The sequence below is a fragment of the Platichthys flesus genome, chromosome 14, assembly GCF_949316205.1.
Source record: "Platichthys flesus chromosome 14, fPlaFle2.1, whole genome shotgun sequence".
NCBI lineage: Eukaryota > Metazoa > Chordata > Actinopteri > Pleuronectiformes > Pleuronectidae > Platichthys > Platichthys flesus.
Genome location: NC_084958.1, coordinates 15,281,597 through 15,296,224, shown reverse-complemented (window position 1 = coordinate 15,296,224; position 14,628 = coordinate 15,281,597). Strand labels below are relative to the sequence as shown.

Here is a 14,628-nt window from a genome sequence, read left to right as displayed (position 1 = left end):
TCCTCGTATTGATCGTCTCTGAAAAGGAGCCATCAAAGATCAATCGCTCACTCTTGTGTTCTCTCTCTCTCTCTCTCTCTCTCTCTCTCTCTCTCTCTCTCTCTCTCTCTCTCTCTCTCTCTCTCTCTCTCCCTCTCTCTCAGGTGACTACGCACAGATGAGCCTGAAGATCGGCTTCCTGGAAAGTGGCATCTACGAGATCCCCATCATCATCACAGACTCTGGCAACCTGCCCATGTCCAACACCTCCTACCTGCGGATCAAAGTGTGCCAGTGTGACATCAACGGCGACTGCACCGACCAGCAGCACATCATGGCCGCCGGCCTGGGCACAGGCGCCATCATATCCATCCTCCTCTGTATCATCATCCTCCTCAGTGAGTGTCTCAGTGGCTCTCTCAAACAGCACATCGCACATACACACACACACACACACACACACACACACTCACACAGGGATTATAAACACAGCTAAACATTATCCGAGATACCACTAGATTAGTGTAGGATTACCAAAAAGATAGCCTTTGATCAGGCCCCCGTCCAAGCCCTAAAATGTCAGATCCGATTGCATTTGTATGAAAATATGTAAGTTATTATGTTTTGTAATACGAGATCTCCCTCTGTGTCTGTCCGTCAGTTCTCGTGCTGCTGTTCGTTGTGTGGATGAAACGCCGCGACAAGGAGCGTCAGGCCAAGCAGCTCCTCATCGACCCCGAGGACGATGTGAGAGACAACATTCTCAAGTATGATGAGGAAGGCGGAGGAGAGGAGGATCAGGTAAGAATCCCCCAGTGAACACACACAACACTGACTTATTTTAACCCATTAAGACCAAAGCATTGAGCCTCATAAGTCTCATCCTGCCCGAAAGGGAGAGGCACGCAAATGTCCCAGCCGGTTTAAAAGGTAAACACACAAATATGTTGTATAAGGTCTTAATAAGTAAAAGGCCTTTAAAACTGCATCAGGTTCCCAACTTAAGCTTTTTTTGTTTTGCCAAAGTAAATGTCTGTACAATGTCTGTCTGTCTGTGCTTCTTCATTTTTGGCTCACTGGTTTGGAGATGTCTCAGCCGTATGAGGCAAGATATTTAACATTTAAATCAGAATCTGTCGACAGTTGTGTGGGTGTTTACTTTTATCTCGCCAGGCCACTGCCAATCAAACTTCAGAATCCTGTTTTGAGTGTTAGTCATAAAAAATTGAACTAAAACTAACTCATTTAGAAATTAATATTTACATTTGCGTGCAAATATTTAAGAGCCGGATTTTTTGTGTTTTCCTACTTACGCTCAGTAGAGAGTGACATTTCTTAGACAGGGTGACGTAAGGCGAGTGTGTGGTCTTTGTTAGGGAGAGACGTTCAGGTCACATCTTTGCAGCATAGTAGCAGTTTGTGTAGAACAGAAGCAGCTTTAGGAAAAAGAGGACCGCCTAGTCTTTTTCTGCAAGCAGACATACTGCACTCTTAGAATGCATTCTGTTAGAGTTAGACTTTTTTTTCTCTTCAGAAAGTAACTAGTTATCGAAAAACTGGGATCAATAAGACAAACACATGGTTCTGGAAATATTGGAAATGATTTCTCGACTGGAACAGGTTCCAATTCCACAACCCACACTCAGACACACACACCCACACACTAGAATAGGAATGCAGTGCCACGGGCATCAATACACTCACATCTCGGTATCCCCTTACACTGATCAGCCACATACAGACACAAATTCAATTGTCCTAATGACCCCTTGTTAGCATAACGGAATCATTTCATCACAAAGGCGGTAATATACCAAATGGGCGATTTTCTTGTTGCTGGCTGAAGTGCTCCAGTGGCTTAGGTATAGCCGAAATGAGCAGGAGACCGCGGCCTGACCCAGCGCAATGCCAAATTAGCCTCTGAGTCCTGTAATTGGTAAGCTGATGTCATTTGGAGACAGACATCTGCTGTGGCGCAATAATGAAGCTCTGTCTAAGGTAACAATACGACTGGAAAGCCATTTCACATCTGCCAGTGATTAGGCAAGAGGGAGCGCGGCCGCTTGTGTATTCACATCATCACGTTCACGCACAGAATGCACAAACCTGTTGGCCAGAACGTGTCGTGAAGGAAAGTGTTGCTTGATCTAAGTCTCCGCAAAGGCGAAGAGAGCGGCTGCAGCAATTTATTGAGGGAAAACAAGCTTCCGTTTCGAGTGGCGCAGAGGAGGGCAGGGCGCCAGGAGAAAATGGTCTTGTCTGCAGAATTGGGCGGAGTGAGCGTTGGGTAAAAAACGGACCTGACTTTCCTAGCGATGTGGCCTTTATGCTGCCCACCTCTGTTCTTCCTATCCCCCGCCGGGGAGGAAATTGAAGTGTCAGACCCCTGTGCGCTCTCGAAGTATATGATTTTAGTGGCTGCCACCATCGCCCTGGTTTGTATTGGTTTGAGAAGCACTCATTTCAACAAACGGCGACAGCTGATCTGACTGCTCTCAGAGGATTTCGGTACAAATAATGCAAAAAGGAAAAAAAACAAATTGAGACGTCGTTGTGTCCAGGATCGCAAGGGAAAAAGAGAAAGTGTGAGTCATGTGCTGCTTCATGTGACCTCAGAATCATTTGAGGCAGGTTAACCTTGGAGGCCCGGCAATATAGAGAGAGTATAAGTGCCTCATGTATTTGTCTCTAAAGATGAATAAAGGTTTCATGTCAGAGGAAGTGAACCTCTCTAACACTGCGAAAGGAAGGAAGTCTTCCCTCCCATACCTCTGTTCGCTGTCTTCAAGCTAAGATAACGGCTGCTGGCTCCAGACTTTCGTTGCACAGACGGACATCAAATAGAATACATTTTCTGATCTAGTGTCCAGCAGTGACAGTGAATGGGTTTGTAACGTTTCCCAAAATGTCCAACTATTCTTTCAAAGCACTTTTATTAAATCATCTAATCTGTTGGACGTTAGATTAAGAGCAAGATTGGGAATTTGGAATTATTATCTCCCACTGCAAAGGGAACCAATATGTCTTCATAACTATGTCAAGGAACTGCTCAAAGCCGACGTTTCTGTGACTCATCCACTAACTGTACAGCTACGCCGACCAATCGTCTCTTTTGGTCCAAAGTGGACGTGTTCATTACAGTCCTGTGAGGGTCTTTGTTTTCAGGCGACTTTATTCATTGGTGGCGACTGGGGCGTGAAATGGATTTCAACAAATAAGATTACAAAGAACAACTTACCTTTAACTTAGTTTAGTCGTTTTATAAACTTCAGTGGACACAACAAACATTTCCCTTGTTCTCTGTTTCCTGTCCTTGATAAACCAGTGTTAGTTTAAAACGTGTGGGATCATATGACTGATGATATTTCATGCCCTATTGAATTTTTATTTTTGATGCTGCTGCTTTGCCGGGTCCCGGTAATTAAATTAGTGCGTATAATGTTATTATTACCAGTAGGAATAAACTATGAAAATAAAAGTGAAAAGAAACCTTATCTCTTAAAAGAGGTTTTGGACTCCCAGTACTCTGGTGGCCTGATGATAAATAAACTCAGCTCTTTTTTGAAATGGCTCTGTGTCTCACTACAGATAAAGTGTATGAGACTTAGCAACGTTCAGTCTCCCGTGTTGAATGTGGGTCATGAGTGCCCGAGGCAACCATTTCACCCGGCCAGTGTACAGTGAGGAGTCAATCCCCCGAAGGAGGCTGGTATGTCATTAGACCTTCCCGCTTAGTTCAGCCATTATACAGTTCCGTTGCAATTCCCGCCACCAACTGCTGACCCCTCCGGTGTGCGACCTCACCGAGGGTCAAACAGGAGGCAGACGGAAATGGACCCGAGATGATGGATGGCGTTACCGCGCCATGACCGTTGTTCTTCTGCCGCTACGGCCCCCAGGGTGATTGTCATCACAGCTGAAATCAGATTACACATGAATAATCAACACGCTTGTTTTAGATTTGCGATGATACTTATTAGTGCGGAGCTGAGTAGTTGTTTGTCAAGTGCCTGCTCGCCTCGCCGTGTTTGTATATCTTGGCTGTTGGTGCATCATCACAGGGTTTATATTTATTCAGAAATGTATTTTTACATCGGAGTGTCTGCAGCCTTTTTTTTTTAATTTTTTTTTTTATGTATTTTCTTTTTTTCCCTTCGCTGGGATTGAGCGTACACGTGCCTGTGTGTAGGTACATGTGCGGCTGAGCAAAGACAATTTTGAAGGGGGGATATTAGAGATGGATGGATTACTGAAAATCTTCTAAAGAGGGACAATCCATCATGCACGCTTATTAGGCACACACCCTGATTCTCAAATGGCATTTTCTCTATCATATCAGCTGTCACTGTGATACCATCCAGACATGCAGCTCCGCTCGGCGTGCCTCTGTCTCCCTCCTAACTCCTTTTCTCTCCCCGCACTTCTCTCCTCCTCCTTCCCTGCTCATGACTTTGCACAAACTGCGAGCCATTCAGGTTGCCTTGGTAATGTTAATAGGATTAGCAATGGCTTATGCATATCCACCATCCCGTGTCTGGGCATTGATTAGAGCAAAACAGTCGCCTGCACATCCTTCCTGCAGCACACTGCACAAGTACAAACACTCTGCAGCGTATGATGTGGTCCTCAGCCCGGACCCCCCCCCCCCCAACCCCACAGTGCTGGCTCGTTTAATGTGTCAAATTGTCCCTGGGCTTGTGCTTCACAGACAAGAAGATTAAAGTTTCCCTCGTGTTCCCTCAGCTCTCCTTCGCCGCTTTCTGAACTTAAAAACTCTTTCCTCGACTCAGTTGAACTCCGTCCGTGCAGCGCAGGAAATGTTTACCTATTTAAATAATCTCACCCGGTTCTGGAGTCTTGTCGCACCACTCAGCTAACTCCCATCTGTCTGTGTGTTTCCTAGGATTATGATCTCAGTCAGCTCCAGCAGCCGGACACGATAGAGCCTGATGTCATCAAGCCGGTGGGAATCCGCCGTCTAGACGAGAGACCCCTCCACCCCGAGCCACAGTATCCCATGAGGTCAGCAGCACCCCACCCTGGAGACATCGGAGACTTCATCAATGAGGTAAAAAAAAAAAAACACTTATTGAAAACTGAAAACAAATCAACGGAGAGGATCAGCGCTGTCTTCTTCATTTTCAAGTTGAATGACTTTCTTATGATGAATTTGTATCTAAATAAACAATTTGTCTCAGTATCAAGGAGAATAACAGGTGCCTTGCAGAGAGAGAGAGAGAAAAACTTACTTTAAATTGAATCAATTATTATTAGAATTGTTTTCATCTTTTCCCAGCAGAAAGCAGAAACTTTTCTCATTGCACCTATATCCTCTCAGACATGTGCTAAGTCAGAAAAGTACATGATGCTAACTCACTTAGATATAATTGTTTTTCTCTCCACTCTCCTCCAGAATAGTGTTATAGACGTGTCAGTGTAGAAATACGAGATGATAGGAGCGATGCATTGGCTTTCCATAGCATGCCACTGTGCAGTGTGCCCTCCTTTGCCTGAGGCCGTCATTGACTGCAGCATGAAGGGAGAGTGTAAAATGAAAAGAGCAGTCATGTATTTTTCACAGGCTCCAACAGACAAGAGTTTCACAGCATTACAAATGGAGTTATCTCCTAGTTTTTGGATGGCGCCCATGTTTTTAGATTAGAACTTGCTCTTTTAGTTCTGCTCCCCAGCCGTCTAGCTCTCAGATCCCTTTACTCCGGCGCCGCTCTTTGTCGACTCTCGCCGTGTGTCAGGAATACACCGAACGCACTTGCCTTACCAGCAGATATGAGGGGAAATTCAATGTTTTTTGTGCCTGTCCAATACAGAGCAGTTGGAAAATGCACACCCTCCTCCAACAGGACTTTAGATTTTTAATATCCCCGCAAGACCTCAGGGACTTTTCAAGTCTGAGCATCCTGACCCAGAAAACACTCGCTGCAACCAGGCAATGTTGATCTGCTTTTTAGTCCCAGATTTGACTGTCGCTAAAGCTCAGTCATGGCCGCAGCGGCACTCCCATGGAGCTGGAATCTGACCTAACTGATAAGGGCGAGCCGCCAGAGGAGCAGGGAGACAGAGACGAGTGGGAGTATGGTGGGAGGGAGGGAGAGGGGGGTCTGATCTTCATCACAAAATGTGTACACTCCCACGGGAGCTTGTGGCTCTTAATTAAATTAGAGGGACAAAAAAATTTAGCATAGTGCTTGCATAAGTGCTTTAACCCAACAGTCGGACAAACAAAGGTCTATTAGTCAACTCCTGGTCTGTTCCCACAGAGGTGGTGGGGGAGGGTGGGTAGCATTAAATACATTAACACCAAACCGGCGTGACCCCCGTTGGCTCCTAGGTGGACACTGAAGTGAAGTGATTTGCTTTCAGAGTTTCGCATAGTGCCTCATTTCAGCCTCGGCCATGTTACGTGTGAATAGAAAGACCAGCGGGTTCGATTACACATCTTTTATTAAACTGCAGGACACAGCAAGTACCAAAAAAACTATTGTCTCTCGCACGGCAAGTGACTTGGTTATAGTGAAACCATGAAGCTGAGTTCTGTGATTGACTAACCTCATGAAACTGCCAGTGGGGTCTTAGTTGTAGATAAAGGGGGCTATAACCAGCAGGGCGATGGTTGCAATTGTAATGAATAATCCAGCTGTCATATTTCCCACCAAATTATCAGCACCACAGCCCTGAGCAGATACTTAGCGAAAGCTAACAAGTGGAAAATGATCGCTAAGTGCCCGGGCGCTTAAATTCAATCCATCTTTTTTTATTTGAGAGCATTTCAGTGCAGAGGAAACAATAAATCTTTGACAAGTTCCCAATGAGCTGATGTCTCATTTCTCTTATGTGTTGTGTTGCACCACTTGTGTTGATTCACTTATTGTATGTTGGGTGGTGGGTGGTGGGTTGATCCAAAGTGGTTCATGGCCGAATCACAGCTCAACCCCTCGATTAGCGATCCGTTAATCCCCAGAGTCCCGTTAAGGAACAAGGCTGCAAATCAATACGAGTCCATAAGGATGACTCTGGGCATGTCGAGCACAATCTTCAAAATAGACCCCCCCCCCCCCCCCTCCTGCCCAACCAGCCACATGAGCCTCAAGATAACACAAAGAGACCCACACTCGCATCATGCTCCTCTCATTGTTGCAGCTGTCGAGCCCTTCACTCTCTGCTACTGTTTAGGTTGAGGTCAGATAAATATCAAATATTAAAGATAATGCTATCTAGATTATAGAACACAACTGAGCTGGAGTTGAACAATCTGTGCAATGGCCTAGAAGAGAAAGAGAGGGAGGGGGGAGCACAAGGTTCAGTGGGGGAGGGGGAGATGATTCCAATCATCTGAGGCTGCTGGTCACGCTCAATCTTGGCTTATGATCAAAAACGTGGATAATCCCTCATCCCAGAAACATCGGGAGAATACCGACAGAGAGACAAAGGAAACTCGCTGGAACACTAAAGCTTGATTTCCTGAACGAGTGGAGGCAGAAGCTTCCGACTGGTTTTAAGGATAGATTAGCCTGTTTGTGTGCAGCAGCGGGGGGGCGGGCAGCCTGCGCTCATATGGCTCGCTCCTCGTTACAGACGGCTCGCAGCTTAATCCCTCCATCTAACCGCCGTTTTTTTATTTCCTCCTGCACAGGGACTCAAGGCGGCAGACAACGACCCCACCGCTCCTCCCTACGACTCCCTGCTCGTGTTCGACTACGAAGGCAGCGGCTCCACGGCCGGCTCCCTAAGTTCCCTCAACTCCTCCAGCAGCGGGGGCGACCAGGACTACGATTACCTCAACGACTGGGGCCCTCGCTTCAGAAAACTGGCAGACATGTACGGTGGAAGTGATGACTAAGGACACGCAGCCGCTCCGTGAAGGATGAAAAGATGAAGAAACTAAAAAATGAAGAAAAGGAGTGATTTCCTGTTGATGGACATCTACGGCTTCTGATATTCCCCCGAGAGAGAGAGAGAGAGATAGAGAGAGAGAGTGACGGAACTATGACAGAAACAAAACGAAAAAAAATAAAAAAATAAACAATGATTCAGAAAAATGTTTTCAAAATCTACCAACCTAGGCTTATTGTTGTAGTCTACGCATACATATGCTTGTTGAAAGCTTAGGCATAGGCTGTGGTCCCGTGACGGCGGCTGTGGTCGGGAGCACAGGTGGATTGTCACCACTCGGATTGTTGGTATTGAATGCGCTCAGTTACACTTGAATTTCACAGTACAGAAGCACTGGGATATAATGTGCCTTTTTGTACATTTTTTTTGGATCTAAATGATTAGTTTTATGTTCAAGGCTTTAATGGTACTGACTTTTGGAGTGATTTCAAACGTATGTTACACTCTGGTATGCTTCTACATGCTTTTTTTCCTTTGGTTACACAATGCTCCTGCTTGTTGACGATTATTTAAATAGACTGCAAAGAAAATGAAGGATCATCGGGTGAGGTTGGACGGAGAGAAAAACAATTAAGAGCAGCACTGTACAGAACGCTAGACCTTTTGACTTTTTCACTAAAAATTAAGATTATGCAGCTGGTTGCAAATAAAGGGAGTTATGAATAATACTTTTGTAGCAGTTTTTTTTTTCCTTCTTTTTGAGGTGATGTAGTATTTTACAAAAACAACAAAAAAAAAATCTGTTTGGGTCTAATCTATGTACACTTCATTTGCCTTAGTCATCATCTGATATTTTCAAGTTTTACTTCACTGTAAAAAGATGTGTGTACATAATGTTTTTTTTTTCTTTATCTCTTTTTTTTCTTTTTGATGTAGTATATGAAGAAGTGCAAAAAGTTCCAAACTTGTAAATGTATAATTTGGACAACAAATTCAAAGTTTTTTGCATGTTTTTATCGACAAAAATGAAAAATGTTGTTTCCCAAATTTATTTACAAAGTGAAAAAATAATAAAAAATCTGGGTGACATTAAATGTGTAGAAGTTAAGAGCGTTTTTTGTATAAAACATGAAAAAGAAACCACTGATAAAAATGGAAAAGTAGTGATCTTGTCAGCACAACTGTTGAATTTGTACCAAAAAGGGGGTGTGTGGGGGGGCGGGGGGGTGACATGCTAGACATTAATTAATAAATCAGCTTTAAGACTGGAAAAGGTTTTGGACTTCAGCCTTGTGGATAACATGTGTACTGGAAAAACAAATTATACATCTCTGACCCCAACCATCCAATAAAATAATAACTTTGGAGCTAAAATCGCCTCCTTATTTATTTGTCTATGCTCAAACTCAGAATTATTGCAGAGGCTTAATTAGACTGCGAACTGTGCACTTTATCTCAAAGGACAATAGTTTCAAACAAAAACTGTAGTTCACTGGACAGTATTCAACCAGAGGGGGTGGATAAATCATTTTTTAAGCTTATTTATGTGTTGTTCCACAGACTATAAAAAAAAGAAAACTGCTTCAGGCCCACACAACTTGGTGCTTGGTGGATGACAAGTTGTGGGACCTGCAGGCAAAGAAGAAAACAATGCATTCATTCTGTTAATGATATCTGGGCGTCCCTGAGACAGTTCAAGGTCAAAAACTCAGACGCAAAATCCCTACAGCACCGGTCTGCTATGTGGGATATGTAATGTGGAGATCTATTGTGCTGCTTTCAGAATTTCCCCCTGAAATGATTAGTAGGTGAGAACTCAAATAATAACTGAACTTTTCCTGCCAGACCCCTGGTCAAATTCCAAGAGTGAGCCCATGTCAGAATACAGCATGAAAATGTCCTCAGAATTCACAGCAACCACCTGGGCTTGCAACAGAGTAGAAACTGGTGTAATTTAAATATCTCAGGATAAGAAGGAGGCTCCCTGTGTGGAGAAGATGTCACCAAGTTGCTAAGACAATAAGATTCAAGAGCCTTTGGTGATGAGGGCCGAAAAACACGTGATGATATATCAGTCATGTCCTGAATCCTGCATTCTGTACCCGGAGGCCACACCTCGCCTGAATGATCCGTCCCATTTTCCTGCTGTTGAATGTGTCTGACACTGTCTCCTGCTGCATTCTGGGTAAATGAAAGGCCAGTTTTACGGCCAGCTTCCCTGAGAGTGGCTGAAGTCAGGATGGGCTTGGACCTCTAACCCAAGGGGCACTCGTCCTGGGACTCAAAGATGGAAGAGGACTGACTCACCTCTGTGTATTTGTGTGAATACTATATGTGCTGGTGATTAAGTGATTATGTTTCCAGTATGTAGCCTTCCCCTGCCCCTCTTCTTCCCACCGCTTGCACCCAGTTGAATAGACGAGGACAAGGCTTATTAATTCAACCAAATTAGAAAGGAGCCAGTTTGGCTTCGTAGTCCTCACTCAAAAGGAAATGAAGGTCTATTAGAGAAGAACTAGTGAACTGTACAGTCTTTTGTTTTCCAGCTGGTGTAATCGGTGTAGCTTAATCACTTCCACATCCTGTAAGCTCCTAACAACACTGGTAAGTTTTCATGCATCCTCCTGTATGAGCTCAGGAGCTGTTATTTAAAGCAGGGGCAGATCCAAAGGGTGGGACCAGGGGGTCACTGTCCCTAGATGGGATCTGATTGGCCCCCGAAGTGCACCCCAAAAAAATTAGTAGTTACTTACAAACTGTACCGATAATAAATGTGACAGTTTGTTAAGAACTTTTGTTTTATAATCTTTTTTGAAGTCCATGTGATTCCATGCAATTTTCAAAATACATTCACTGACGTGTGGCTTTGCTCAAACCTATAGAGCTAAACAAGGCATGACTTCAATGTGGACCTTACTAAATCAGGAAACGTTTTTGGACGTATAATCTTTCCCTCTGTCTAAGTTGTGGCCCCGTTATGGCGCCAGATTAAGAAAAATTCTAGGTTGAGTATATCACTTCATCTTGCAGTGTGAATAGCTGTGCACTCAAATTTAGCAGATCCCAGTCGGATAAAGTGTTTAACAACAAACGGTCCGACCTTGAGGCGTTGTTTCATCCGCAACTAAAAGTCTGACTCCGAGTGAAGTGACCAAATCACTTCCTCTGACGTTGAGGTTTTCAAACCAGATGGTTGGTTTTTCACATATTACCTTTTGTCTCTGTTTTGCTCATACAGGAGTGACACCGAGTCAGCCTCCGTCTCAGTACTTTCTCTGCTTTGAACTCGGGAGCACACAGATGTGGTCGATGACTCACCGTCTGAAAAAGTCCTTTCACAGCTTAGATGGGTCCAGTTAAAATCTGTGCAGCGCAGCAGGACATTGTTTCAGAGGAAAGTTTCACACCATTAAAAGAATACTTTGACATTTGGGACAAAAATGTTCTTGCAGACAGATAAGATCACTACCAGTCCTTACCTGGCTGTCCTACAATACTGCAGCTGTTAGCCCAGTGAAATTTCGAAAATGGGGCTCTCCTCCTCTCGCTCCTCGCTTCGTCTGAGGATAATAAACATTGCCAACAGTCTAAAGGCCTTTGCACACTGGTCACATTTCTTTTTTCTGCAAGCTTTTACATCAGCAACAGAATTTTTGCTTTCACTTATAGCTTTCAGTTTTCCGACTCCCAACACGTACACGTCAAACTGTGCGTTGTTGACACCATGGTGCCAGCTGTTGCAGCAGTTCTTCAAACTGTCTGAGTGGCTTCCTGAAATACGTCCGAAGGCGTCTGTGATCCAATTAGAGCTCCAGAACCAAGTAGAGAAACTCTTCAAGTTCTCCTCTCTTCATCAATATTGGCTGTGCACAGGTATTTAGTCTATTCTTCTCTTGGTGTTGCTGGGCTGTGGATTTCTTTTTTTTTCTATATCGCATTGCACTTAAAGGTTCAGTGTGTAGAACATAGTGGCATCTAGTGGTGAAGTTGCATCTTGCAGCTGAATACCCCCCCCCCCTTCCAAACATGGGGTAGCCTTCGGTTGTCATAGAAACTCAAAAGGTGTTTAGTCTGTCCAGTTGGATTAAAGTCAAAAAACAAGGGGGCCTCCGTAGAGAGGACCTACTCCTGACGTAAATATAAAGTATTTAAATATAAAGAGGCCATTCCTGGGTAAAGAAAACAACAATTTGTACAATTTCGATGAAACACACATATTCAATTTGCTTGCTAACTTCTGGCTAATGTCTCTGCTTCAGGGATGTCTGAGGACCCCGTCATGCACAGTGAGAGCAGGGCCAGGGTCAGGCAGGCAGGCGGTGGGTCATAAAAATACAATGATTGTATTTATGGAGCTAAGAAATCTTTATAATAAATCTAATAAGACAGACAGGTTTGTAAGAAATTACAAATATTAAAATTCAATATTCATTAGTACAGGTATGCCGGCAACCATTTGTTTAATTAGGAGCAAATGATTGGCTCTGTTTATGACAGTCTTGCGATGGCCACCGGCTTTTTAACCATTTTGTTTCCCCAGACCACTCTATTTATTGATGTCTATCAGGACCTGAAGCTTCTAAAATGAAAATGTTACATTGTTCCAAACCGTTAAAACTGTTTTTTTTAGCTCGGACACTTATCGTTGTCACACTTCATTTTAAACAGATGAAACAGTTTGCTTTGTGCAGATAAAACAAATGTGATACAACATGGATTTTGTTATCTCCAGTGAAAGCAAGGCTAGCAGTTACCCCCCATTGTCAGCCTCTGGGCTAAGCTAAGCTAATAGACTGTCAGCCGTGGCCTTTTTTTTTGAGAGGGCAGATCCCAGAGCGGTATCGGTCGTCTCATCTAACTCGCCGCTGGAAAGCAAAATTAGCATTTTCCACCCAAATGTCAAACTTCAGTTCTTCCCTCGGATAATGCAACAAGGTGCGAGGCGTCATGGTAGCAGCCCAAACCGCAGTGCACATTTGTCCACTTCTTACTGCTGCCTCTTCCGCAGCTTAACTCCTCTACAGGCTCCTCCACCCCGCTGTATTGTCATATTGATGTTCCGATTGCTCTGACGGGTTCACATCCACCCAGCACTCAAGTCCTGTTTCATTTTTTTCCAACCCTCAGCAGGGGAAAGAAAGCATTGATATTCCAGCTCTGCTCTTCAATTTCACAACATGGATAATCCCCGAAGCAACGCTGGCAATCTTAGCGCGCGGCCCCGGACATAAAGGCAGCAGCTGCACAACTCCTTCACTATCCACATCCAAAATACACTGGTTACTTCTGTGCCATTTATAGACACGTGGCATTAGCCAGTGCTGCACAATACACCGGTACAGGTCTGCTTCTGCCTCGCCGATGCAGGATTATAATCCATTGGAAATTAAAAGGACAAGACATGGTTAGGATTCTAATCACTGACATTGACTGACTGAGCAGTAATTGGACCGACTAGTGTGTGAGCAGCGCATTTGTTTTTATCATTTATTTGCCATATGGTCCAGCAACGACGGGCGGAATAATTGCCCACAACAGTATCTCATTTGCACATTTTATTTGCCTGACAAATGGAATAAAAATAGTAGTGCAAGGGAATTTGAATATGCAGGGGAATTAATGGCAAAGCTAATCAAGCTGGATGGGAAATGAAACCGGTTGCATCTGTCATGACGTCTTGGTAAACACCTCAAGGAAAAAAAATTCTATAGATAATCCACGTGCTGTGATTTGTGATCTGAAATCTGCCTCACGCGTGCCACATCTCCCCCCCCCCCCCCCCCCCCCCATGATCCTCCATCTTCTCACATTATATACTGCAGTATGTTCCGGGCAGATTATTGTTTTTTTTTGTATTTTGTATTTGAAATATTAGATCCAAAAAAACAGGAGGAGAAACTGAACTTATAACCCCCCCCAAGTACTCCCGAGATGTTCTGTTTGGAAAATGGCTGCAAATTGCTGTTCTTACAAGCACCCCAGGGCCTCTTTTATTGACTATGAAACAATGCTTTCACCGACACCCCCTCACCATCGCAGATTTACAAGACAGCCATTCAGCTCCTCACCGCTTGTATGTGATTGTGGGTGTGTGTTTGTGTGTGTGTGTGTGTGTGTGTGTGTGTGTGTGCGTGTGTGTGTTTGTGTGTGTGAGAGAGAGGATGTCTGAGCAAGTGTCACAGAGCGACCCAGCCTCCATAGGGGGAGGGGGGGGGGGGGGGGGAACTGTCAGTAAACATGCAGAATACAGACTAGAATCCGATGCAAACCAGTTTCTAAGTTATGCTGCTGCTGACCTTTGGTGGACTTTGGGAAGATGGATGCTGCCCAGGCTATCGATAGAAATTTCTGGCCTGCAGCAGCAAGAGCAAATTCCTTATGGTTGCCCAGCCCCTGCATGCTACCTCCGAATGAATAAGTTATTAGGCTGGATGACAGAAGGCGCACACACACACACACACTGTGCACATGCGGTCTTTAATGCATTTGTTTATGGGCCTATAGTCACCTGTGTGGAATCAATCAATTTAATTTCTTCTCCGTTGCCCTATAAGTGTAATATTGGATCAATTTGTTTGGATTGCCTCAGCGTGAGAGAGACCTGCTCGGGTCCTTCACCTGTTTTTTGCGATCGCGCCAACGTGCAGCCTTGATCTACGGCTCCCTCTTCCCTCTGTCTGCAGGCAGATATCTCTCCGATGGCTCAGCCCTCTGTTCCAGCAGGTATTGTTCTACCTCTCCTCGCGACGCTGATTTATCAGCTCTCATTTATCAGGGCCCCCCCGTGCCGCCATTATT

General features: G+C 44.4%; 1 protein-coding gene across 1 annotated transcript in view; it reads left to right on the top strand.

Annotated features, from left to right (window-relative positions):
- cdh2 (cadherin 2, type 1, N-cadherin (neuronal)) overlaps nucleotides 1-9,204 on the top strand; it is a 59,368-nt gene extending 50,164 nt beyond the window's left edge. The window contains exons 13-16 of the mRNA XM_062404045.1: nucleotides 144-377; nucleotides 641-780; nucleotides 4,883-5,047; nucleotides 7,631-9,204. Coding sequence (XP_062260029.1) covers nucleotides 144-377; nucleotides 641-780; nucleotides 4,883-5,047; nucleotides 7,631-7,837 — 746 coding nt within the window. The 3' untranslated portion in view covers nucleotides 7,838-9,204. The remainder of the gene's footprint in view (nucleotides 1-143; nucleotides 378-640; nucleotides 781-4,882; nucleotides 5,048-7,630) is intronic.
- The last annotated feature ends 5,424 nt before the right edge of the window (nucleotides 9,205-14,628 follow it).